Source organism: Corylus avellana, chromosome 7 (assembly GCF_965113065.1).
Source record: "Corylus avellana chromosome 7, dhCorAvel1.hap1.2, whole genome shotgun sequence".
In the NCBI taxonomy this organism is placed as follows: domain Eukaryota; kingdom Viridiplantae; phylum Streptophyta; class Magnoliopsida; order Fagales; family Betulaceae; genus Corylus; species Corylus avellana.
The window spans coordinates 7508623-7536460 of NC_142496.1; the positions used below are offsets into that span (position 1 = coordinate 7508623).

Here is a 27838-nt window from a genome sequence, read left to right on the forward strand (position 1 = left end):
TGAGCCAATTTGCTGAAAATTCTCAAAATGAGTAATAAGCTAATTCACCAATTTGGTAAGTGAACAATATTCACTATTCATCAAAAGAATAAAAAAAATAGTATTTTTATTTCATTCTCTTCCCTCTTTTCTATTTCCTTTTCTCTCACGCACTCACCTCTCCTTTCCTTTTATTTCTTTTTCACTCTCAACCCACCCAAACATCACGTTGGAAGAGTACCCGAAAGATCACCATGCCGTCTCTCATCTCACGCTGGAAGATCACCACGCCGTCGCTGTCAAGATCTATCAGTACCTCTCTCTCTCTCTCTGTCGCTCTCTGGTTTGGCCGAGCATGGTAATTTTGAGTTTGGATTTTTGTAGTTGTTAAACCCCATTTGATTGATTTCTCTTTTTTTTTTGTGTTGATGCTGATTTCTGACTCTAGTAATTTCTGTACTTATGAGAATGGTGATTTGTGTAATTTGATGCCTTTAAACCCAATTTGATACTTGTGTTGATAATGGTTGTAAGTAGGGTTTTAATCGAGCCGAGTCGAGTTGAGCTTTTAGGATTTCAAGACTGCCTTGTTTACAAAGATGGTTTCGAGCCAAACTATGAAATGTGTATTTAAGACTAACTCGTCGGAAGTTCAAGCAAGCTAGCTTGAACTCATTGAGAATGTTATTCGAGCCGAGCTCAACTCAAGCTCGAGTTAAGCTATTAAATAATTCTTTAATGTATAATCCGAAAAGAGTTCCAGCCCGAATATTGAAACATCTAGACATTTATCTATACTATAAATATATAATACATAACTATATAAGACATATTATACAATATAGCATATAACTATATTGTATGCTCTACTATATTGTATAACTATAAAGTTTGGTTATTATGTTGGAGATGAAAAATAGCTCTTGGAGATGCTCTACTAATATACATAAATTTATATAACTAATTTTTAGTAATATATTAATATATATGTGTATATATATATACAAGATATATGAACGGGCTACCTGCATTTATTTCGGTGGCAATTAACAATTAACCTGTACTCCAAAAATTTCGGTAGCAATGCCCGCACCATTTTACAACTTCTTATATCTATCTTGTAGATAATCTTATGCGTTAAATATTATTTGGGATGACACTGTAATATTGACCATAGCATCTACCATTGTAGAGTTAACATGTTGCTATTACCAGTATTTGTGTTTCTTTGATAATAGAAGGTGAATGAGCCATACTGACCATCAGTAGAACAGATATGAATGGTTATATTTATATTCGGCCAGATAAAACTCTGCTTTGATTTGGACAAGTGTTTTGATATATGCTTTTAGAATGGATTCCTACGAGCAAGGAAATATGTTCATGAATCTTTTAGAGGGAGATGCTAACATTGACAACTCATGTTTGAGTGAATCTCAGCAAGCTTCAATGTCAGTTGATCACTCTCAACACTAAGTTGTTATGGCTCGCACTAAGAAATCTCAACAAGGTTCCAAAATCCAACTTCTCTGTAGATGAAGTTTTTAAAAATATAATGGTCAGGAAAAAAAAACAAATTCACAAAAATATGACTGGTAGAAAAATACAATTTTTATAAAATATAACCGTTAGAATAAGATAAATGACTTTTAGGAAATGACAAACATTCAAAAATATAAATGTTTAGACAAAGAATAAAAATAATATTTAAATATTATAGTGAAAGTGAAATAACTAAAATAGTAAGCTTTAAAAATTTTATAGCTAAAACGCGAAAAAAGTGGTTTTTGGCTAATAAAATTTGATGAGTCTACCCTGCTGACCGCCATCTAAGCATAAAGAAATTTGAACATGATGACTTTTAACTCTATCACCGACCCAGACCATGTATAACTAACTGAACCATTCTTATTTGAAAGAGAAAAAAGGACAATACTATGCATGCATCTCTTTCTTGAAAGAGAGGGATTCGAAAGAGAAAAAAGGACAATACTATGCATGCATCTCTTTCTTGAAAGAGAGGGATACATTTGACTTGAAAATCAAGAATTATATCAAACGATTCCACTTATCCTGCACATTTTTGCGCACCAAAAGAATAGCAGAATTAGATACCAACAGTCAGGATATTAAGTTAATCTCAACAAATTATTTGAAGATCTAATGATTGTATTATACCACCCATTTAAAGAGAAAAAAACTTAACTATTAAACACATCACTAGATATTTCAACTTTTTGAACAGTGGGGCATCTGCTTCATTCAACAGCATCCAAAGTCTAATTTTACCAACTCAGCATGCAAAACTGAGCAACTCATCAAAATATTTGACAATAATAGACAACCAAGAGCAGTCTGAGGAACTTACACAACCGGAGACGAAACAAAACATCAATGCAATCAACAGCCACCAGCAACATATTTCTACTAGAGCAAAGTTCATGCCTTCGGAATTACTTGTGCCTGAAAACAATGACAATTGCAGTGCAGTTGTCTTTACAGTGCCGCTCACGAACAGCTTCCTTTACAAGACGGCGGCATACTGCAGTGACCGGTAACCCCTCCTGTTAGACAAATGTAAAGCCTTCTAAGTAACCAACAAACATAAATAACTTGAGAGTTAAATAACAAAAATGGATTAGGAACAAGAAACAATGCATGGTAAGCAGTTCCAGGAAACATTTTCTCAAACCCACCCTGTAAATTATGTGGCTCCTAGTTTCACGGATAATTTCAACAGTATTTCGCTGGACAAATCATGACCAACAACACCCACTTGATATGTGGTCCACCAAAACAGTGGAAAACTGTGTATTTAGCAGGATAGTTCACTGATGAAACAAGTCAAACCACTTAAAGCAGTTTTGAACAGTGAATGGCTTCCAGCCTTCCACAGAAAAAGAGAAGCCTATAATCAAATTTTATATAAGATAAACTCAAAAATACTTCTATCTCCAATGCAAATTGCATTAACCGTCCGAAAAATAGACTTGGAAGAAGGAAGAAATAGAATCTAAGGAAGTCAGAAATAGAACCTAATATGCCATATATTAAATAAGCATAAAGAAAAACAAGTCCACTCAATCAGATGGGACCAATTACACAATAGACCAATTCAAGTTACACAGCAAGTCAAAATGCCACTTTACTAATGACTTGTCTGAAAGAAAATGCAAGGTGTGATCTTACCTTCAATAATTTGTGAACAAAATCAACAGCATCACTTGGTCCAAATACCTAAAACAAAATGAACATATCATTTGCTGTAATAACAGTAGAATCGAAATAAGAAGATCTAGCTATTGAAGTGAAAATAATAATCTAGAGGTGTCAAGATGAAGAACTATAAATTGAACACATACCCCCCAGAGGCCATCACAACCAAGAATAATGAAGTGCTCTCTGTCTGTAAGGTCAAAAGAATGAAAATCTGGGGTTGCAACAACCCCCACCTGCGATTCACAAAGTTTCCCCAATTCATTATACATGTTTAAGTGGATTCTGACGTGGGGAGAGAGAGAGAGAGAGAGAGAGAGAGCAGTTCAGGAGCCTACACAATGCATATTTTCTGGATCCATGCCGGGGGGGTTTTCAAAATCTACAGGAGCTGCTAGATTGGACCAGACAATGAAGTCTTCCATCCCATAAAAAAATCTTTAAACCCAAAGAACAAAAAACAGTTTCACTCAAATGAACAACCAAGGTTCTAACACCGACAATTACTCATTTCCACCATTAACTCCATTCTCTTCCATTTGATATATCTAAACAACACTCTATGAGCAGCAGATTCTTTATAAAGAATATTTTGATTCATTGTGAAACTAAAATTGATGTGCACTTCAACATTTCTTCAAGCTTGAAGAAGTTTGCCACTTCTTTAAATCTTTCCACAGCAAGTTCACATTCAACCTAGGTGCACGGCAGGGCATTATAGACAAAAGTTCTAGAAAAGAAAGTATTCACACTATGTTTTAATACCAACTACTGCTCCACCCTATATGAACCTATGTGTGCAGAGGGGAGAGAGAGAGAGAGAGAGCAGTGCAGGAGCCTACACAATTCATATTTTCTGGATCCATGTGGGGGGCTTTTCAAAATCTACAGGAGCTGCTAGATTGGACCAGACAATGAAGTCTTCCATCCCATAAAAAAAATATTTAAACCCAAAGAGCAAAAAAAAGTTTCACTCAAATGAACAACCAAGGTTCTGGAACACTGATAATTACTTATTTCCACCATTAACTCCATTCTCTTCCATTTGATATATCTAAACAACACTCTATGAGCAGCAGATTCTTTATAAAGAATATTTTGATTCATTGTGAAACTAAAATTGATGTGCACTTCAACATTGCTTCAAGCTTGAAGAAGTTTGCCACTTCTTTAAATCTTTCCACAGCAAGTTCACATTCAACCTAGGTGCAGGGCAGGGCATTATAGACAAAAGTTCTAGAAAAGAAAGTATTCACACTATGTTTAAATACCAACTACTGCTCCACCCTATACGAACCTATGTGTGCAAAGGGGAGGAAGGAGAGAGGGGGAGGGGAGGCCAATGCCTATCTAATAAAGAAAATCCTTTGAGCTAAGATACAAAATAAGGAATTATGAAACTACAAAATAATTTCCAGTGATCGCAGTTAGAGATTTGGTGCCTTGGGCTCTTGGTGAAGGGATTCAGGAAGGTGCACAGGTTAGTGATGGGCTGGGTATTCCTACGGACCAAGGATTCTTTGTTGGTTATTCTGGTTACTACCCCCCACTCAATGGGGTCCATACAAGTTTAGGACTCGAGTGTTTTGAAGATGTGGAGACACGTGAACCTGGACAGTCTATTGGAGAGGAAGACAGGGTGGTCGAGACACGAGACGAAGTTCAGGTTCATTGCGATGTCGATGTGCCTTCTCCTTTGAATACGTATGGTCCTATTGCTGGGGGTGCTTCGGTCTATTCGGATTGGGTTATTCAATGTGCTAATGAGATTTATCCGATGTGGGGATTTCGTATACGGGTCATAAACTGCAATTGCTAGCCCTGTTGACTTTTTTAGAAGAGGAACGAAGAAATAATGCTATGGTTATTAATACAAGCAGCGGCACCAAGGGCAGGAGAGAGAACAGGAATTTGGAGTGCTCGGTGAATTATTATGCTACAAGTGTGAGCTCTAGCCGTGGCAACAGAAAGGGGAGGGGGCATGTAGTAGCTTTATGAAGCTAAGCATTCTATCTTGGAATGTGAAAGGGTTGAACAAGAAGGACAAACGTTTGAGGGTGAGTAATATGCTCAGAGATTGGAAGCTAGATATTGTTTGTCTTCAAGAAACCAAGATTCAGGGTATGTCTCGCAATGTTGTCCGTAGCTTATGGGGGTGAAGTCATGTGGATTAGTGTTGTTTAGACTCTAGCGGGGCTTCGGGTGGTATTTTGATTATATGGGATAACAGGGTGGTGGAGAAGGTCGAAGTTTGGGTGGGGGCTTACACCATGTCGGTGTCTTTCAGAAATGTTGGGGATCATTTTGTTTGGGCTTTTGCTGGGGTTTATGGTCCGAAACTCAATAGGGATAGAAGGCTCCTTTGGAAGGAGTTGGCTGGAGTTATAAGTTGGTGGAACATGCCGTAGTGTATTGGGAGTGATTTTACTATCACTCGGTTCCCTAGCAAAAGATCAGGTGAAGCTCATCTAGATTCGGCAATGATGGAATTTTCTGACTTTATTTCTGAACAAGGGCTAATGGATCTTCCCCTGATTGGGGGTTCGTTTACTTGGTCGATTTCTAATGATCCCCCCTTGTGGTCAAGGATAGATCGGTTTCTTGTTTCCCCAGAGTTGGAGGACTGGTTTCCAGGGGTTTGGCAGAAGAGGCTTTCCCACCTATGCTCGAATCATTTCCCAATCATTCTTGAGCTGGGGGATGTGTCAAAGGGTAAAAGGCCGTTCAAATTCAAAAATATGTGGCTGAAATCGGAAGGTTTTGTGGCCCTAGTGAAACAATGGTGGAATTCCTATGTGTTCCATGATACGCCGAGCTTTATTCTTGCTTGCAAGCTCAAGGCCCTAAAGTTGAATTTGAAGACATGGAATGAGGAGGTGTTTGGCAACATTGGTAGGAATAAGAGGATGCTTTTTGAAGAGCTTCGGTTGTTAGATGTGAACGAAGAAAGTAGAGCCTTGGATGCGGAGGAAGTTACAAGGAAGGCGGAGGTGGTTCGAGAGTTAAAGAATTGCACCCTTATGGAGGAGGTGAGTTGGAGGCAAAAATCCAGGATGATGTGGTTGAAGGAAGGCAATAAGTGTTCTAAATTCTTTCACTCCATAGCCAACTCTAATAGAAGGCACAACTCTATAGATACTCTTATGATTGGAGATAATCCCTCTTCAAATCCGACCGAGATTAGCGAGCACATTGTTGAGTTCTATCAAAATCTTTTTACTGAGCAATGCCGTTGGAGGCCTATGGTGGATGGTATTTCCTTTGATTCCATTTCGGAGGTTGAGGCTAGCTGGTTGGAGAGAGACTTTGAAGAGGATGAGGTTAGAAAGGTAGTGTTTAAAATGAATGGCAATAAGGCGTCGGGCCCTGATGGGTTTTCTATGGCTCTCTTCCAAACTTGCAGAGAGGTTATGAGGGAGGATATTATGAAGGCGTTTAGTGCATTTCATGTAGGTGGGATGTTCGAGTAGAGCCTCAATGCATCTTTCATTTCGCTTATTCCAAAGGTTTCCAACACTATCAATCTCAAAGACTTTCGGCTGATTAGCCTTGTGGGAGGTATCTACAAAATCATAGCCAAGGTTTGAGCAAATAGATTGAAGGTAGTCCCGGATAAGATCATATCCCAGTCACAAAGTGCTTTTATTAAGGGTAGGCAGATTCTAGATCCTATCTTGATTGCTAATGAATGCCTTGATAGTCGGTTGAGACCTGGGGAGCCAGGGGTCATTTGCAAAATGGATCTAGAAAAAGCTTATGATCATGTGAATTGGGATTTCTTGTTATATTTGCTAAAGAGGTGTAGATTTGGTGGGATTTGGTGCTCTTGGATAGAACATTGCATTTCTTCGATACGGTTCTCAATTCTAGCAATGGTTCTCCTAATGGTTTTTTTAGCAGTTTTAGGGGTTTGAGACAAGGTGACCCCCTATCTCCTCTGTTGTTTGTTTTTGTTATGGAAGCCTTCAGCATCATGATTTCGGCGGCAATTAATGGGGGGCTAATAGAAGGTTTCAAGGTCAGTAATATTACGTTATCTCATCTTTTGTTTGCTGATGATACCTTGATTTTTTGCAATGTTATACCCGCCCAGCTACGCTATTTGCGGAGTTTATTTTTGTTGTTTGAAGCTGCCCCCGATCTGAAGGTTAACTTGGCTAAGTCCGTGTTAATTCTAGTGGGGAATGTGGAGCAAGTGGGCAGGTTAGCCGGTATTCTAGGGTGTGGGGTTGCCTCTTTGCTCGTAAAGTACCTTGGTCTACCACTGGGGGCCTCTTGTAAGGCTAAGCATATTTGGGATAGAGTTATCGAGAAGATAGAACGTCGGTTGGCCGGTTGGAAAAGGTTGTATTTGTCGAAGGGTGGTAGGGTCACGCTTATCAAGAGCACTCTCGCCAACTTGCCTACTTACTATTTGTCTCTTTTCCCTATTCCGATTAGTGTTGCTAAGCGCATTGAGAAGCTACAGCGGGATTTTTTATAGGGTGGGCTAAGAGAAGAGTTCAAGTACCACCTGGTGAAGTGGTCGAAGGTTTGCACTCCGATTAAGGAGTGTGGATTGGGTATCAGGAACTTAATGGTATTCAATCACGCCTTGCTAGGGAAATGGTTGTGACGTTATGGATCAGAGAGAGATGCTTGGTGTAGGGTTGTGGTGGATGCGAAGTTTGGAAGTTTATGGGGAGGGTGGTGCTCTATGGAGCCGGGATGAACTTTTGGGGTGGGGTTATGGAAGAACATTAGGAAAGGTTGGGACACTTTCAAAGGCTTTATGCGAATTGAGGTGGGGGATGGGACTAGGGTTCGCTTCTGGCATAATTTGTGGTGTGGTGATACAGCTCTCAAGATAGCTTTTCCAGGTTTATTCAGTATTGCTTGTGCAAAGGACACCTCAGTTGCGGTTCATTTGGAGGTGCTGGGTGGCTCTAATCAGTGGAATATTAGTTTTTCTAGAGAGGCTCATGATTGGGAAGTGGATGTATTTGTCTCTTTTTTTCAGGTGTTACATTCTGCCCGAGTGAGACGAGGGTGTGAAGATAGGTTGTGGTGGATCTCTTCTAAAAGAGGTTGTTTCAAGGTCAAGCTTCTCTTTGTTTCCTTGGCAAGTACCGAAGGGAGGCGATTCCCTTGGAAGAGTGTGTGGCGAACACAAGCTCCTCCGAGGGCGATCTTCTTTGTGTGGTCGGCGGCTTTAGGCAAAATTTTGACCCTAGATAACCTCAAGAAGTGACATGTGATTGTGACGAACAGATGTTGTCTGTGCAAGAGGAGTGAGGAGACGGTAGATCATCTTCTCCTTCATTGCAAGGTAGCTTTTGTGTTGTGGAGTGCCTTTTTTGGTCGGTTTGGGTTGTCTTGGGTGATGCCAAGACGGGTTTCTGATTTTCTCGCCTGTTGGAGGTCTTCGAGTAGGAGGGGGAATGCCGCGGTTTGGAAGATGGTGCCTACTTGCTTTTTTTGGTGTTTATGGAGGGAGAGAAATAATAGGTGTTTTGAAAATTTGGAGGGGTCATTGGAAGACTTATTATCCTCTTGCTTTCATACTTTGTACCTTTGGATTGTTGCGCATGTCTTTCCGGTGTCGATTAGTTACGATGAGTTTCTTGGTTGCTTTTCCCTTTCTAGTTAGGTGATCATTTCGTATACTCTCAGTGTACTTTGGGGCGCATTTACGCTTTCAATAAGACCGATTATTACTTATCAAAAAAAAATTAAAATAATTTTCTAAGAAGAGAAATTAAAAACCTTTTTGAAGTGACGATCTCCAAAGGCTCGTGAAACTTCAAGGCGCCCCTGTAATCGTCCATTTGAACTTATTGTACCACCAGCCTGAAATAGCAAAAGCATGTGTTATCAAAAGAGAAGATAATAGGAGTTCAAAGTAGATTCAGACATATACAAAATATAAATAGGTAACAATTCTCAATGTATTGACTGGAACCAGTCTTCTCTTCAAGTATCATATTATCATCCAGACGGTTGAACTTAGGATCACCCTTTTGCCCACTTGTGAACATTTTTTATCCTTTTAACTTAGTTTTTCATATTTCCAACAGGATAGAATAACAGGTATGAATATATCACAGCCCTCGAGGTATGAAAGTGAATATAGATAAGCCAATTTATTCACTTACCAATATAAAAAATAAAAGTAAGATATACGATCCATACACAACAAATGTTAAGAGTAAAAACTAGCCAGAATATTATATTCTTCCTTCAGAATTTATTTTAGTAAATCTTAGAAGCAGGTTATGAGCACTTAAAATCTAAGCAATGAGGATAAAGGGTGAAAAGCTTCTCAACTAGCCAAGCTGAGCTGTTCATAATCAATTTGGAAACAACCCTATATCTTTGACTTTTTATTCAAATGAAGAAATATACGATAGTATATCTCACATAAATGTCAAAAGATGCTTATCCATCTGATTTCTCCATGTATTGCCAAACTACCATATTCATATGTATATGATTTGGAAAGAAATGTCATTTAACCAACGCACACATCTCATAACTCTATAATCGCCCAATTTACTTAGTAGAGATACACATTAATTGGAAAATAATAGATGAGGGCTGAAAAAACAAAGGAAAAAATGAAAGCGTTTGGGTGTCAAAAATATTTAACAATTTCTCTACAAAAGATGCAGAAGCTTTTGCAACTGTCTTTGGGTATTGCTGCAACTTTACTGCTAAATATATGTACTGCCATTTGCTTCTGAGAAGCCTGTACCTATCTGTGTGCATGCAGTCCTTACCTTCTGAATGCGAGCACGCTCCTGTGGATAGATGGCTTTGTGTTCCCTAGTCAAAACAATGGCCTTCAGTGGACTTACACCATCCAACTGATTCTGTAATCCATCAACGGTAGATGATCGTGCTACCACTGCTTTTGCATCCCCAACATTAGCAACAAAAACCTAGACAACATCCAGCAGTATCATCAATTAAGAGATTCATGACATAAACAACTTTCTAAAGACACTTAGAAACAACTTTCATTTCTCATCTTTATGCCACAGCGAGAGCCTAGATAGAGAAAGAGTGCCTCATTAAGAGCCCAAAACTAGGCTTGTCTACAATCATCACAAAAACTTTGGTCCCAGAAAGTGCAGTAGTTGTTTGTGATCTCCAGTAACTCTATTTGTTGAGGCTTTACATATTTGAGATAATTTTGACTAGAAGTCAAACAAAGAGGCAAGTTAGTATAGTGTGAGCAAGGTTCACTTTATTATACTACCGAACAAAGTAATAATTTTTCCCCTTCTCGTTCTTTTAAAGGGGTTTGATCAATGGTTGTATTTGAAACTGTCCCATGTTTAGGCTACGATGTTTTTAATTTTGTCATTTGAGATGACAGCAGATAATTAAGACTTTACAACCTTGAATTTCAGTTTGGAGTATTATTTTAATAAAAGCTGTATTAAAAGAAGAAAGAATCAATACAGGATTTTTTTTTTTTTTTTTTTTGTTATGATGCGGACCCTCCCCTCCTCCAAGGAAGGGTCACTTCGTGTATTCACCCCGGACCCGTGTAATGCACTCCAACCACACGGATTGATTAAATCTAGCTTTCACCAAGAGTGTGGCTCCAAAGAATTGTTTATACTCAAGGGAATTTGAACCTTAGACCTGATGATTATGCCACCAAAGTCCAAGACTTTCACCACTTGAGCCAACCCCTTGGGGTTACACAAGATCATTATAATACACTCTCTCCCTAAAATAAAAGAGCATGAAATCCTAAAATTAATGGCAACATAAACTTCTCAAAGCATGCAACCAATCAAATAATAAGCATAAGAAAACAATTTAAAGTGAGTTTCCATTCAGCTCTACATGATTACTCCTCCCACGCTAGATTGTCTACATAATGCAAAGAGGAATTCTCCATCAGGTTTCACATTTCTTACAACAACCAAGTCTCTCTTTCCATCAGGTTTCACATTTCTCACAATGACTAAGTTCTCTTTCCAACTGGCAAACATTTTTATCTCAGTATTTTTTTTTTTAAAGTAATAAGCCAATCTCATTGAAAGTGTAAGGCACCCCTAAACTTCTATCTCAGTGGAAGTATGAAAAAGTACATATCATACTAAATTACATAAAAATATCAGCCATCATAATGTGTACTATAAATATATTAAAGCAATGTATAAAGCAAGTTTCACTGCATGCCAATGAACACTTTTGCCATCAATAGGATGTCTTATGTCACAATAAAACAACTTTCTTTTATGCGTAATATAACTTGTACACTCACCTGTCATCCCATATTGGGGGGAAATGCCATTTGGTTGGAAAAACATTGCTACAATTCAAAGAACATACAAAAAAGTTTTTTTTTATAAGTAATCGATATATCATTAAAAGCATAAAGCGCCCCCCAGATATACAGAAAGTATACATAAGAAAACACCCAGCTCAAAGATTTAAAAAAAACAAAGAAAAGGAAATCATAATAACTAATCACCAAGGGAGAAACAAACTGTCCAACGATACAAAGTATAGAAAAATAAAGACTAAATTTTCTCCAAAGGCCTCTCACAATCATCAAAACTTTTGTCATTCATTTCCTTCCGTAGACACCATAAAAGGCATAAAAGCACCATCTTCTACATAACAGCATAACAGCACTTCAAGCACTACCAACAATCCACCAAGACGCATATAAGTCGACTAATCTACTGGAGAAAAAAAAAAAAAAAAATCCCACAAGGCACCGACAACCTCGCAATGGAAAAGAAGATGGTTCAAAGACTCCCCATTCCTTTCACACATACAGCACCTATCAACCACAATGACATATTGTTTCCTTAGATTGTTCATGATAAGGATCTTTTCTAAGGCCACCAACCAAGCAAAAAAAACCACCCTCAAAGGAACCTTTATCCGCCAAACATTCTCACAAGGGAAATGAAAGAAGACACTGTAGAAGGATCTAACAACGAAAAAAACTCTTTTGAAGGGGACCCACCAAAGTTTGTACAAAAACGTTATATAACACCAAAAAAAGGCACTAGCACAAAACTGAATTCTTTTATCAGATTAAAACGTGTCCAGGTTAAAAAGCAGACTGGGTTCAGTTTCATCAAATTAGAGGATATTGAAGGGTTGGACTAGCAAATACATGAAGTGCTCAAAACCAAATTGTGGTGTCAAATATATGCTTAATCGTACTTAAGAAAAAGGCTTAATTATAGAAGAGACTTTCAACGAATTGAAATAAGACTAAACCCACCAAAGATTATGCAAGCAAACTATGATGCAAAATTTAAAAAGCAATCCTTCTCATAGTGGCATAATAAAATAATTTTATACACCATAAATAATTATATCAAAGCAACCATAGGATAAATATGAGTCCTTGCAATTTAATGAAGTACAAAGGACTATATCTTACATAAAGAAAGACAACTTGCTAAACACTATCTGAAACAAAGATTTTATATTTAGTCATTTTAATTATTGCAGAACAGTAAAAGAAGATAAAGAATTGCAAACTAACCGTTTGTCCTAATACCCAAACACAAACAGCGGTGGCACCATCCTGCCATCCCCCTGATAAAATTGTATAAAGCACAAGAGGTAAGAATAAATTACCAAGTTAAACATTAGACAAACTTTGGCCCTAAAGTACACTAGAGTATTTAGTCAAATTGATTTAGCTAATTGGTTACTAGAACTTAGTGTAAATATTGAAAAAATTTCTACTTCACTCCAAGAGAAAAAGCTAAAAGGGTTTTCTGACATTAATTAACCACAGATTTGATGCTTCATAGCCACTGGGAATTAACAAAGGTACTAGTTAGGCCACCTCACCTCTCTAAACTACTAAATACTGTTTCTAATTTAAAAATTGAGTTGCAGCAGTATGTATCTATAGATAGGTATAGCAAATTTAATCTCATAAAGCAGAATCCTTGCTTTGACTATTCCTTATTCTGAGAACATTACAAAACATTAAACTTTTAAGGACAAATCGTTTCAAAAGATTAAAAATTGACTTAATGTATTAAAGATATAAGTCATGTATCTAGTGAAAGAACGTTGAAGGGCTTAAGTTTTAAGTATTCATCTGTACCTGCAGCACTCTCTTGAAGAAGAGCTTCATCGGTTTTTCGAAAACCTAAATCAGAAAAAAATAAAGAATAAAAAAAATCCAAATAAGACCCCCCTAATAAGCAAGAGGATCTCATAAAATTTTACTGGGAAATTACTGATAGCTACTATCAAACAGAGATGTGTAAAATGATTTAATACCATCAAGTATAGCTCGCTTGGCTGCTTTTACATCCAACTGCAACACCATTGAACACAGAGATATGAATCAAGGAGAGAGTACAAACAATTACAATGAAACTGCAGTCTTTCAGGCAAATCAGATGACCAGGAATGTTGCTAAGATGCAAACATAGAGGAGAATTACATATTGGTGTTTCTTTTCTTTTTCCTTTCTTACCTTTCTTTTGGTTATTAATAACATCACATGAGGACAAAATAATCCAGAAAAAAAAAATGATAAACTCATTTTTTATAAGTAAACGAAATATAACTAAAAGTGCAAAATGTACAACTCAAGTACACAGGAAGCATACAGGAGAAACATCTAGCTACAATAAAGAGAACAAGTCAAGAAAATCATGAAAATTAAGCAAATTAAGATCTAAAACAGTCGTGCAATGGTAAAGAGTTTTGGAGGAAAGACTTAAGTTCCGTCACCCTCCTCTCAATGTCTTCAATACTTCTATCATTTTTTCACTCAAAAGGCAAGTCAAAACCATTTTTCACATAGTTGCACTCTAAGGACTGCCTCCCAACCTTCTGCAACAAGCAAAAAGGTCTATTACTCTCTTAGACATGACAAGCTAATCCAACACGACTGAAAATAACACTCCACAAGGCATTGACAATCTCATAATATAGAAGAACACGATCCACATGCTCCCCACTCCTCCTACACATACAACACCAGTCAACCATAATAATATGTCGTTTTCTTAGGTCATCCATAGTGAAGATCTTCCGTAGGGTGGTTGTCCAAGCAAAATACGCCGCTGTCAAGGTGGCCTTATTCCGCCAAATGATCTTCCAAGGGAAGCGGGTGCTATTATAAGGTAAAAAAACGTCATAAAAAGATCTAACGTCAAACTTCCCTCTCTTGGAGGGATCCCAATAAAACTTGTCTTCACGTCCATGCCTCTACAAGTTTTTTTTTTTTTTTTTTTTAATCATGAGCATCTCCGATAAAACTTAAATTTCACTAATGAGAATCATTGGATAACTCCAAGTAGCCTGCCACAGGAGCATCCTTCACACAAGCAATACTATACAAATCCGGGAAAATATCCTTAAGGTCTTGATCCCCATACCACTGGTCATGCCATAATCTAATTTTGGCAACATCTCCCACCTCAAATCTGTAATGAAGAGAAAACTCTCCCAACCCGTCCTAATATTTTTCCACAAACTCACCCCATACGACCCATGAACCTCATTAGAACAACACCCGCCCCCGAGCTGCCATATTTGGCATCCACTACGACTCTCCACAAGGCCTCTCTCTCATGCACATAGCGCCACAATCATTTCCCCAAATGATAAAATCATGTCGGATAATTCTTTTTCAGATAAATGCTGCCAGATACTTCAAGATTCAACAAAATACAGCCCCCATATCAGAAACCTGTTTGCTTATAAATGATCAATAAATACCTTTTTTTTTATATAAGTAATGTTGTATATATCAAAAAGCGCAGAGGGGTACAGCCCTAGTACATAGGAAGTATACAAGAGAACGCCTAAGACTAGGGAGAAAATAGAGAAAGGAAATCTGAATAGCAAATAACAAAAGGAGCTTAGTAAGCAAATGTCCAAGTGAATACGGAAGAAAAGAAATAGGACTTGAGCTCCTCCAAAGTCCTCTCAAGATTATCGAAATGCCTATTGTTTCTTTCCTTCCATATGCACCACATAAGGCAAAGAGGCACCATCTTCCAGACAACCGCACTCCTTGAATTACCCCCCAACCACCAGCAAGCCATTAAGTCCACCACATTGTTAGGCATAACCCAGGAAAGCCCAAATCAACTCAAAATAGCGTTCCATAATGCGCGAGCCACCTCACAGTGGAGGAGGAGGTGATAAATGATCAATAAATACTTCTATTCAAGTTCAACTATAAGTGAAGACACGTGCTTTCCACAAGGCCAAAATTTAAAGAAAATGAAGGACAGAGAGGGAAAAAGTTCAGAATAAACTTTAACACCAAAAGTTATAGATAAAATATGAAAGCAACTTTTTCAGCAGCACCATGGTAGTAGAATTAGCCAGTTGTGATGAGTCAATGAATGTCAAAAAAATCAACCAGGTTAATAATCTCAATCTACTCTACACTAAGTGCATCAATACACAAAATGCATGAAAATTAGACCAAGCTAACACACCAACTCACGTGGTAATCCAGCTGAAAGAACATTTGCATGTAAGTGCTTTTGAGCATACTCTGCAGCCAACCGACCTCCATGTCCATCATAGATTGCAAAATGCGCACACCTAACAGAATAGGGAAAAAGAGAAAAATAAAACTCATATACCTACCAAAATTAAATTATGCGCTAATTACTGGGAACTTAGAGCAACTTCATGATGGTCCAACTCTAAATTCAAGAACAAACTTCCCGAGAGTGCTTACACAAAGTCAATTATTATATTTTGAAGTATATTTAAGCTCCACATTCGCCGAGGCATGCAGAAAATCATATGTATTTAGACACATACGCACAGATACACACATTTGAATCCCAACACAAGCTAATGTATGATCGATACAGCTTAAATAAAAATAAAATAAAAATTAAGAAAATTTGAAGGACCTCAATTTGCCAGGAGAATCGGCGGCGGCGTCCAAAAGCACCACCCAAGCATCCTCCATGGTGTGCCTGGACCCCTTATCCTCCGCGGCATCCGCTTGTATCTCGAAAAAGGCCTCCTTTTTCGCCTTTTTTACAACGATGCCATCTGGCTGGTCCTCGGAATCGCTTCCGCGCTTCTGGTTCTGGTTAGGGTTAGGGTTAGGGTTAAGCTCAACCTTGGGACTCTCTTTGTCAGTGACTGAGTTGGTGTTCTCACTCATTGTACCTAAAAACAAATAAAAATCAAGAAAAAGTTGGTTTTCTTACAGTCACAGAGAAAATTGAAACCGCGAAGTTAAGATTTATGTATATATAGTAATGGAGGGAGAAAAGAAAGAATAGAGAAACCTGGGAGAAAGATGGATGGCTTTTCTGTGAAAGGTAAGGGTGACGACAAAGGCCCCGCCTATAAAGATGAAGAAATGGCGGTCAATGAAACCGTTGGAGGGGGATCGATTTCGATTGTATTTGTGCTTTGAATACTCAAAAATTATTGTTCATCATAAAGAAGTAATTAACATTTTCTTTTTTCTTTTTGTCTTCCCACCTTGGTTGTAGTTTAAATTCAATTCCTGCACGTGAGAATGCTACACTTAGGCTCGTTTGGGAGTGCGATTTCAATAAGTGCGATTTTAAAAATTACGTTTTTAAAATTGCTACTTTTTCGCACAAGCGTTTGGTAAAACATACTTAAAAGTACTTTTTTTTATCAATTGAGTGTTTGGATAATATTAACATATAATTGCGGTTTCATAACCAAATTACCAATAAGGATGAACAAGACAGAAATGATGAAGAAAAAAAAAAAGAAGGGTTTTAATATATTTTAGGTGGGTATTCTTGGTATTTTTTTCATTCCCGTTCTAAAAAAGGTAACTATTGCGCCAAATATCTTTTTAATAAAAATCGTGATTTTATTTTAAATTCGCACTTTTTTCAAATAAGCACCATCTAATCAACTTATGGAAATCGTAGATTTTTTTTGCGATTTTAAAATTTGCGTTTTTAAAATCGCAATCCCAAACACCCTAAAATTGCGATTTGGTTTTAAATCGCAGATTATTTTTTAAAAAACGCACTCCCAAACGCACCTGTTCTCTTTTTCTACGCTTACTCTTTTTGTTTACATAATTTTTTTATATTTTAAATGATTTTTAAAATTACCATTCGATCAAAATCTAATAAATATATATCTCATATTCAATAATAGTTTTAAAAACAACTTATAGGTGTGAACAAATTGTGTAAAGAAATGTGAGTAAGCGTAGCATTATTCTTTTACAAATGTGGGTATTCAAACCAAGCTCTTATAACTACCCTACAAACCGCTAACTGCTAACCACTTTGGTAAGCGGTTATTGTGATTAATGGTTTTAGTGGTAGGGAAAAGCAAATAATAACCGCTAACCACTCACCCTTAGAGCATTCCCAAAGGAAGAACCATATTTTTATATAAAATAGCTATTCAAAACTTGTTTTTATCTAGTTTAACTAAACCATTTTTAAATGTCTCTACATCCGATTAGGTATATTTCTATCTATTCTATTAAAATATTATTAAAAGTAAGAAATGTTTTGGGAAAAAGAGAACATGAAGAGAAAAAGTAGGAAAATATTTGGGAAAAAGAGAAAACATGTGAGAGAAACAATGAAAAATAAAATAGCTTCATTGAAAAGTGTTGCTACATTTAGCTTTTTTTTAACTCTTCCAATCAAATATCTATTTTACTTTTCTTTTTTTTTTTGTTAATCCAATGTAGAGGTTTTTTAAACATTTGAAGAGCTATTTTAGATAAAAGTAACATTTGACTCTTCCATTGAAAATGCTCTTATATATAATAATATAAATATATGTATTATATATTTTATATTAATAATAATTAGAATATAACATCCAAAACGACGCCGTTTTGACCGTGTATGACTGTATGTATGTGAAATATAATGTGGTATGTGATATTTTTGGCCAGGTCTTATTCAAAAACATTGCCTAGCCCAAAAAATAGCATGTTCTTTTCAACTTTTTGTGAACACTTTGGCCCAAAACGTTTAAAATAAGCCAAAAAAAATAGGTCCAGTAATGGCCCAAAACACTTAAAAAGCCCAAAAGCTCATATAAAAAAAACGGTTATGGAACCACCGCTTATGGTTTGAATAACTACTAACCGCCAATTATAAAATAATCGCTAACCGCCTAGGTGGTTGCGGTTGCAGTTATTAAAAATCGATAACTACCCAAGGCGGTTGCGGACCGTAACCGCTTGTTCAGCCCTACAAACGTCCATTGTAGTAAATAATATGTATCACAAATATCATATATGATAGATACGATCGAATCATGCTATTTAATAAATTATTATATGATTGTTATATAATTAAAATGATATAACAGTCATAATTAATTTTTAGATTTTTTTTATTTTTTTATTTTATTTTATTATTATTATTTTTTTTTATATAACGGCTAAACTAATTGCTTATTGTCACAATTACATTATCAAATTATATGGCAATAATATAACAATCTAATCCATTACAATACTCAAAGTTCTTGTTTAAATAAATAATTCAAACAAACCAGAATAACACCCGAATGAATAAAAGTAAAAAATAATTCATATACTCCTATTCTTTTTTTCTTTTTCTTTTTTTGACATGTTCGCATAAGGGGAATAAAAGGGGAAGGTGATTTAAAGTAGTAACTTTTGCTTCATAAGGCGTGATCCTTAACCGATTGAGTTACTTCTTAGAAACCATATACTTGCATTATTGGATTGACATCTCATGCAATTTGAACACTTGCTTAATTTGTTGTTAGGTTGCAGTGATTGCTTCTCAGGTATGAGAGAGTGAGAAAGTTTTCCCCACTATTGAGGTTGTGTTGCCTTAGAGCACCGGTATGAGAGAGTGAGAAAGTTTTCCCCACTATTGAGGTTGTGTTGCCTTATAGCACCGTGAATGAACTCCCTAAAATCCACTTTTAGTCAAAGTTCGGTTAAGTTTTACAAAAAGCAAGCTCTATCAAATTTTCTATTCCTCTCTTTATTTTAGGGCTTGTCAAACCTCTTCCCACATTTGAAGAACAAAATCTTTTCTCTACTCTATTTTTTTTGTTTTTATATTTTCCATCACACTTTCTCTCTCTCTCACCTTTATGGGTTTGTAGCTTTGTGTGATTATTTTAAGAATAAAAAATGAATGACAATGGAATAAAAATTATATTTAAATGGAATATAGTAAAATTTAGAAAGTAAAACTAGAAAAAGTGAGTTTTTAAGCCAAATTTTAGCTAAATAAGAGATCATTGAGAATGCTCTTATATGCCGAGTGATTCTTGGGCTTAGCGACGATGCTTAGGGGCTAAGTGACATCATCTACTCATATTGGACAATGATCGATGTGATAGGTAGGCGGAGGGAAAACAAGTTTTTTCAAAAATACTAATTTTTATTAAAACAGGATTTTTTAGTGTTAAACACATTTTTAGCCTATTCAAACGCACACTCAACATATGCCATTAGTTACTAGGTGAAATAGAGAGGATCTTTTTCTCTTTTTATAAGTGATTCTAGGGAAGCTTCAAATTAACTAATTATTTTAGGGTGATAGCGCGGAGTTGACTAACGCTTTTCCCCAGGCCATTATGAGACCGCAGTGTTACACATTATGAGACTTGTGGCATAGTTCTAGCTACCTATCCTTCATTATTGATTAGTGTTGCATGATCGTATGCTTACCAATTACTTGATGAGTCTTAATATAGGACCATGGCCGTTCATCAGTCAATTACCCAATATTATTTAGTCTGGAGTTCATGACTGTACAATGATCGATCAATTGCCCAATATAATTTGATTTGGGGATACATGATCAGTTTCCCAATCTATTATAGGGTATATGACCAATTTTCCAATGCAATATAATACTGAGTATATGGCCGCATGCTAGTCAATTGCTCAGTCTAATTGGGGTGCATGGCTGCGCACTTGGCTAATTGCCCAATGTATTATACGGTTCACGATCATATACTGATCAAATTTTCCAATGTAATATATTATACGACACATGGACATGTTGATGGTTTAAAGGGTGATCACACCATAACTAGTGTGGTCATTCCCATAGCCAATCACAACCTTCCATGGAGGTTATGATAGAGTGACAAGTTGTGACTCTTGATGAAGAGTCATATTCAAACTCTATAAATAGAGTTTGATAATGAGATGAACGTACGTTATTATTCATTCTCTCATTTTCACGTTGCTCTTGTCCTCCATTGGATATCCACCCTAACGGGAGATTCCTACAACATAGATCATACGTTCAACATATTTCAACAGTGGTATCAGAGCGTTAAGGTTATGGAAGACAAAGAAGAAAAACAAGATTCTGATGAAGAAAATAGAGAGTACATGAGGGAAATTCTGCAAACCATCAACAGACAAAGTCTGGGATTGGCATCTTCTGTGGCGTTTTACAATTTACATTTGATCATTTCGAACCCACATGAAGAATTACTCAAAGTTACTGTTGGTGGATCAAAATTTACGGGAAATTTTGAAACTTTGAAGAAATGCTATTTACTGGAACAAAAATACTGGAAGGAATTCTTTGCAACTCCATTTGATGCATCTCCTTCGCTGGATCTTCAAAGCCAAAATTCTCCTCCTCCCGGTTTTGACGTCGTTGGTGAATCATCCCCAACCAAAGGTGCGGTTTCTGGTTCTTCTTGGAAAGAAAATAATTTTTGGGAAGAAAATAATTCTTGGGAAGAAAATAATTCTAGGGTTGATGAAATTAAAAATTCTGATTTTTTTAGAAAATAATTCTGTAATTTTTTCTGAAAAAAATCGCTGTTTTGGGAGTTTTTCTGGAGATAAAACCACTGTTGATCAAAACTACGCCGTTTTGATCAACAGTGAAAGGGCCAAAGACCCCCCTGCGTCAGGCATCTCAAACGGCGCCGTTCCATTTAATTGGAACGACGCCGTTCCAGCGTTTGACCCAGGGGCGTGCATTACAGCCCCCCGGAACGACGCCGTTTCGGCGTCTCCAGAGGGGCGCGCCCCATCATCTCCAAACGACGTCGTTCCCCTTCAAAGGAACGACGCCGTTTCGTTCTCAGCAGAGAACGTCTACAGTCCCATTCGGGACGACGTCGTTTCATACCAAAACGACGCCAACATTCGAACTCTCGAGCAGGCGCGTAAAAAACGACACGACGTCGTTTTGGATAAATCCAAAAACGACACCGTTTCGGATTTTCAAAACCCGATCCAAGAAGTGACCCGAACCGGGCCCAAGTGGAAGCATACGGCCCGAAAATCCGTACTGAGAGCCCAAGCCCAAGCTAAAAAGGCCCAAGCCCAATCGGGTCAAGCCCAGCCTAGTACAATCGGTCCAGAACCGACCCGAGACCCGCATTGCTACCAGGAGCCCCGATTTGATCCAGTGGTCCGATCCGACCCGGAGCGCCGATCCAGCCCGCGTTTTCAACCCGCCACGCGCCCGCAGTTCAACCCGCCACGCGCCAGACCTGTGCAGCGCGTGGCAGGTGCGTGGCACGCCCGAAGACCCGGCCCGCCCAATTCCGGTTGGATCCGACCCGGTTATGCTCAACAGTACCGAAAATTTCACCATTTTCGACCTCCAGGTAGTTTTTTGACCCGTTCTTACTCATTATAGCTCCGATTTAACTCATTTCAAAGGCATTGGAAAGCTAATTTAAGGGGCAAGAGTATTACAGGGTTTTCAAATTATAATTCCCAAAAATATAATTGGGAAAGGGGTGAGTCTTCTCATCAAGGTCAGAGGCAATCTAATCGGAGGTTTTTTCGTCCGTGTTGGCTGTCACCTACAGAGCATAAGGAAGTGGAGTTCACAGTACCAGATTTAGCTCAATCCGAGATTTCAAGTGATAGACGCTTGAGGGGTCCACATCCTTTGAGGATCATAAGGACAGTTGAGCAAAGTCCAAGGGATTTGTGGCCAATGGGCAATAATCGATACACACTTCCACCAAGAGGTGACCAGTTCATACCGGCAGTTCCAAACCGTCCGTATTACAGGGCTTGCATGAATGATTATCAGGCAAGGCTGACCTATCCTAGAGACGACTGATCTAAAAATAAAAATAAATAAACTTATCTATTTTTATTTGTTGGTTTGTAATAACTTAGAAGTACATTTTTAATTTTGCTGTTGGTGTGTATGTATGTAAATATCTGATACATTACAGTTATAGTAAACAAATATTAGTATTTATATTAAGTTTATCGTATCCACATTATAAAATGGCTATTAAAAGCGGTATAGATTCCTCAAAGGTCGAAAGCCTTAATGGAATCAATTTTAGAATGTGGAAACGACATATCTCTTATGTACTGACGCATGAGAGAACTTTACACACTCTCACATCAAAAAGACCTGAAGTCGAAGATGAGAAAAATGATGATGCTGTCAAGAAAAAGGAAAAATGGATGGAAGATGACCTAATGGCAAAGGCCACTCTCCTCCATAGCATGAAAGATAATATCATCCCACTTTTTGAAGGATACGAGACTGCTAAGGAAATAATGGAAGCATTAGAGGAAAAGTATGGCCCTAGGTCTGACACTCATATACAACTATTATTAGATAAATATAATAGTGCACGTATGAGTGAGGATGACTATGTGGGCGATTTTGTAAACCAAATGGAACTCATTGCAAAGGAACTTGCATCTGTCGGACATCCAATATCCGACAAAATGCAAGTAACCACAATACTTAATGGTCTTCCTCTATCTTGGGAACATGTGGTAACATCACTAACCCATAGTGGAAAAGAAATATCTATAATTTCCTTACCAGTTTTGCTTGTATTAGAAGAAGAAAGGATGAAAAGAAGAAGGAGAGAAGGACAATCCAGCAACCTCATGATGGCTCAAATCAATACTCAGACTTCACGTGCTCCAGCATACAAAGGCAAGCCAAGAAAGTTCAAAAAGAAATGGAAAGGTAAGCCAAAAGGTAAAAATAAAATCAAAGGAGCATGTTACAAATGTGGAAAAATGGGGCATTTCAAGGCAAATTGTCCAAAGAACAACGGTGACAAGAAACAGAAAGAAATAGCAATGACCATTACTGAAGTGATGATGGCAGAACCGACTTCAAATTCTTGGTGGATAGACTCGGCAGCAACAAGACATATTACAAGAGACCGAGAATTCTTCATAGATTTCAAAGAGAAAAAGGTCGGAGAACACAGAGTGTACATGGGCAACAATACTTACAGTGATGTGCTAGGCGAAGGAAAATGTAAGATTTCTGTTAAAGGGTCTTCCGTTGTTTTACATAATGTTTTATATGTGCCAAATATCCGGAGAAATCTAATATCTGTTCCCGTATTAGATAGCAAAGGATATGGGATTAAGTTTAAATCTGGGAAGGTCTATATTTGTAAGGGAAAATTATCTGTTAAAGGTGTAAAGATAGACAATATGTATTTACTCAAGGTTGATAATAAAAATCCTATTTCACAGTATTCATATGTGTCTGAAGATAGTTCTTTCTTATGGCATTTAAGATTAGGCCACATTAACAAAAATAAAATGAAAAGAATGAGTAAGAGTGGATTACTACCTAGAATTAATTCTGAAGATTTTAATATATGTGAATCATGTATTAAGGGAAAAATGATTAGTAAATCTTTTTCAAAACACTGGAAATCATCAGAATTATTAGAAGTAATTCATTCTGACATATGTGGTCCTTTAAGAACTAAAACACATAGAGGAATGGAATACTTTATTACCTTTACAGATGATTATTCAAGATATGGACATATCTACCTTATCAAACATAAATCTGATGCAATTGAAAAATTTAAAGAATATAAATTAGAGGTAGAAAAGCAATTGGGAAGGTCCATTAAAAACTTGAATAATGATAGGGGAGGTGAATATGAAGCCATGGATTCCTTCTGCAGAGAAAGTGGAATAAGACATTTATATACAATGCCTTATAAGCCTCAACAAAATGGGATTGCAGAAAGAAGGAATAGAACTTTAATGGATATGACAAGATCCATGATGGCATATGCTGAGTTATCCACTCATTTTTGGGGTGAGGCTTTATCCACTGCAGCATATATTCTTAATAGAATAAAAACCAAATCAAAACCTCTTACCCCTTATGAATATTGGACAGGCATAAAACCAGATTTTTACAACCTCAAAGTGTGGGGATGTAAGGCACATGTACTTATTCCAAAACCCTTAAGGGATAAGTTAGAAAGTAAAACATGGGAATGTAGATTTATAGGATATATTGAAAACGGTAGTGGATATAGATTTTACCATCCAGATAAGGGATTAATAGAAAGCAGGGATGCTGCATTTCTAGAAAACACCAATCAAATTACTCCCATGGATGAAATAAGACTTCTACAAGAAGAATATTCTGAATGTCAAACACCACAAGTTACTTTGAAAGAAAAAGAACATAACACAGACATTCGGAATAGTGGGAGCAAGAGAAAATCCAAAGATCCACTCAATTTGGATATAGATAATCAAAACAGTGGGAGTAAAAGACAAAGACGGCCATCAACCACACTCAAGGATCATTATGTGCTAAGTACAGATGATATAAATTTGCAAGAAGATCCAGCAAATTTTAAAGAAGCTGTAAGTAGTCATGATGCTGAAAAATGGATGGAAGCTATGGAAGAAGAGCTTGAATCAATTCAGAAAAATGATGTGTGGGAACTCACGGAATTGCCAAACCAAAGAAAAGCAATTGGATGCAAGTGGGTTCTAAGAAAGAAGTTCAAAGCTGATGGAAGTCTTGAAAAGTATAAAGCTAGATTGGTGGCTAAAGGATTTACTCAGCAACCCGGTGTAGACTTCGTTGACACATACTCACCTGTGGCAAAATTCGCTTCAGTGAGGATTATCATGTCCATTGTAGCATTAATGGATTTGGAATTACATCAGTTAGATGTTAAGACAGCCTTTCTCAATGGAGAATTAAAAGAAGAAATTTACATGCAACAACCTGAAGGATTTCAGGTCACTGGACATGAAGAGAAAGTCTACAAATTAAAAAGATCATTATATGGACTTAAACAATCTTCGAGGCAATGGTATTTGAAGTTCCATCAAGCAATACTAGAAATTGGTTTCGAGGTAAGTCCACTAGATCACTGTGTTTACATATGTAATGAAAATAATAAATTAACTATATTATCATTATATGTAGACGATATACTGCTAACAGGTAACTGTCCAGATATGATAAATAAAACAAAATCTTTTTTGTCATCCAAATTTGAAATGAAAGATATGGGTACTGCTACCTATGTCTTAGGAATAAAAATTTCTAGAAATAGAAATTTAAAATTATTATATTTGGATCAAGAAAAATATCTGGAAAAGATACTTAAGAGGTTTAATATGAATGAATGTAAACCTCTAAAAACACCTATTTCAAGAGGTCAGTACTTGAATAAATCAATGTGTCCTCAAAATGAGACAGAGATTCAAGAGATGGAATCTATCCCCTATGCCCAAGCTGTGGGCAGTCTCATGTATGCAATGACAACTACAAGACCTGATATTTGTTATGCGGTGGGATTAGTAAGCAGATATCAATCTAATCCAGGGAAGACACATTGGCAAGCAGTAAAACGTATATTTAGATATTTACAAGGCACTAAAAACATGGGCTTATGTTTTGGTATAAGTGATCTAGAAATTAAAGGATTCACAGATGCGGATTTTGCTGGGGATGCTGATGATAGAAAATCAACAAGTGGATATGTATTCTTGTTTGGTGGAACAGCTATTTCTTGGTTAAGCAAGAAACAAAATTGAGTTGCAAAATCCACTATGGAAGCCGAATATATATCATGCAGCACAGCAATAAGTAATGCAGTGTGGATTAGACGCTTTGTAGAAAGTTTAAATTTAGGTTTAAACAGTAAGCCAGTCAATATGTTTTGTGATAACAAGTCTGCTATCTCTTTAATAAAAAGTGGAGCACAAAGCTCCAAAGGCAAACATATTGATGTAAATTATCACTATATTCAAGATATAGTGGAAAGAGGGGAAATTAAAATTGAATATATACCCTCAACAGAGATGGTAGCCGATCCTATGACCAAAGGATTGTCTTTGGAAAAATTCAAAGAGCATGTAGCTACAATGGGATTAAGAAACACCTAGGTGGTAGCTACATATATGTTTAAGCACAAGCGGAAGGATTCAGGGACGCCTGAATGAACGATTTTGTGCAATTCTGTTTTTAAAAAGGGGATAATTGGTCAGGTAATAGACAGAAAACACTTAAGAAATAATATTACAACTTTCATAAATGTAAGGTTCACCGAGAGACATTATGTTACAAGTTGGTAATATATATATATGATCTTATAGTGTAAAAGACACTGATGAAAGGTATCAAGGAAACACTTGATTAAAAATATCAGTGCAGGTCAGCACATAGTTTTGTGTATGGCTGAAATCGTCAATTGTGGAATAGGTGTGAACCGGTGTTCCTTACCACAGAGAATTGATGTCATTCGTTTAGTTAAAAACGAAATGAAGTCACCTTAATATATTAGCAGTGTGAAAAATATATAGAAAAAGGTGCGATTAGATAAGATGACAAAATTGTATACACATTGTAAAATGTCATAATCTAATGCCGATTTGTAAATTAAACAGATGAGAGTTGACATGGATAAAAATAACATTTGGTACCAAAGTGATAATGTTCAACTAAATTACATAATGTTAAAGTGTGATCAAGTGGGAGATGATGGTTTAAAGGGTGATCACACCATAACTAGTGTGGTCATTCCCATAGCCAATCACAACCTTCCATGGAGGTTATGATAGAGTGACAAGTTGTGACTCTTGATGAAGAGTCATATTCAAACTCTATAAATAGAGTTTGATAATGAGATGAACGTACGTTATTATTCATTCTCTCATTTTCACGTTGCTCTTGTCCTCCATTGGATATCCACCCTAACGGGAGATTCCTACAACATAGATCATACGTTCAACATATTTCAACACATGTATTGATTAATTGTCCGGTATAATTTTCCTTGGGGTACAAGATCTTATGCTTGAGTAATTGCTCAATATAATACAAGCCGAAATTGTTGGCAACAGTGCTTAGCGAGCCTAATTGCAAGTTTATTGATCATATTAGGCCATGAATTCACTGTGATTGGCTCATTTGAAGGGGTTGTGTCCATCAAAATGGCCCTTTGATGGTACATTGTTGATCCCTTATGCTTCCACAAAATGCGGTTCAATAGAGTTCATTCGTTCATATAATGCCCCAAAAAATTGATTAATTGTAATTAATTCCCTGGTTCACCTCCTAGCCTAATTCAATAAGGAATAAGACTCAAGGATCATGCACTCTCCAAGGAGAGCCTACAATGAAAAATCGTATCTCCATTACTAACAATTTTAGAGCATAGAGCCCTGATAACGTAATTGTAGCATCCTCAGAGTTAAACCAATCAACTTTGATTAAGTGTTATAGGCGCTTTTTCCCAAACCAATTAACGGATAACTGACTGGTGGTGTTGCCCTAAGGTCATCTAACTAACCAGAGAATGAATGTGCGGAAATAGAAATGAATAATCTAAGACAGTTTATCACGTGATCTTAAATAACATTGCGTACCATCATTATAGACTTAGATGCTTAGAGTTTCCAAATAGA

At 36.9% G+C, this 27838-nt stretch overlaps 1 protein-coding gene across 3 annotated transcripts; it reads right to left on the bottom strand.

The window, feature by feature from the left end:
- Positions 1-2108: 2108 nt before the first annotated feature.
- LOC132184165 (Protein phosphatase 2C family protein) lies at positions 2109-16614 on the bottom strand. Of its 3 annotated transcripts, XM_088518247.1 has the most exons (11): positions 16458-16614; positions 16071-16335; positions 15642-15750; positions 13459-13495; positions 13280-13324; positions 12704-12756; positions 9954-10115; positions 8941-9024; positions 3342-3431; positions 3169-3216; positions 2109-2543 (listed from the first exon to the last, which is right to left on the bottom strand). In XM_088518247.1, the coding sequence occupies exons 2-11, from the start codon at positions 16328-16330 to the stop codon at positions 2433-2435; spliced, it is 999 nt and encodes a 332-aa protein (XP_088374373.1). In that variant the 5' UTR covers positions 16331-16335; positions 16458-16614; the 3' UTR covers positions 2109-2432. The 3 variants fall into 3 exon arrangements, with proteins under 3 accessions (XP_088374373.1, XP_088374374.1, XP_088374375.1); XM_088518248.1 differs by lacking the exon at positions 13459-13495 and having other exon boundaries at positions 15650-15750; XM_088518249.1 differs by lacking the exon at positions 3342-3431.
- Positions 16615-27838: the final 11224 nt, after the last annotated feature.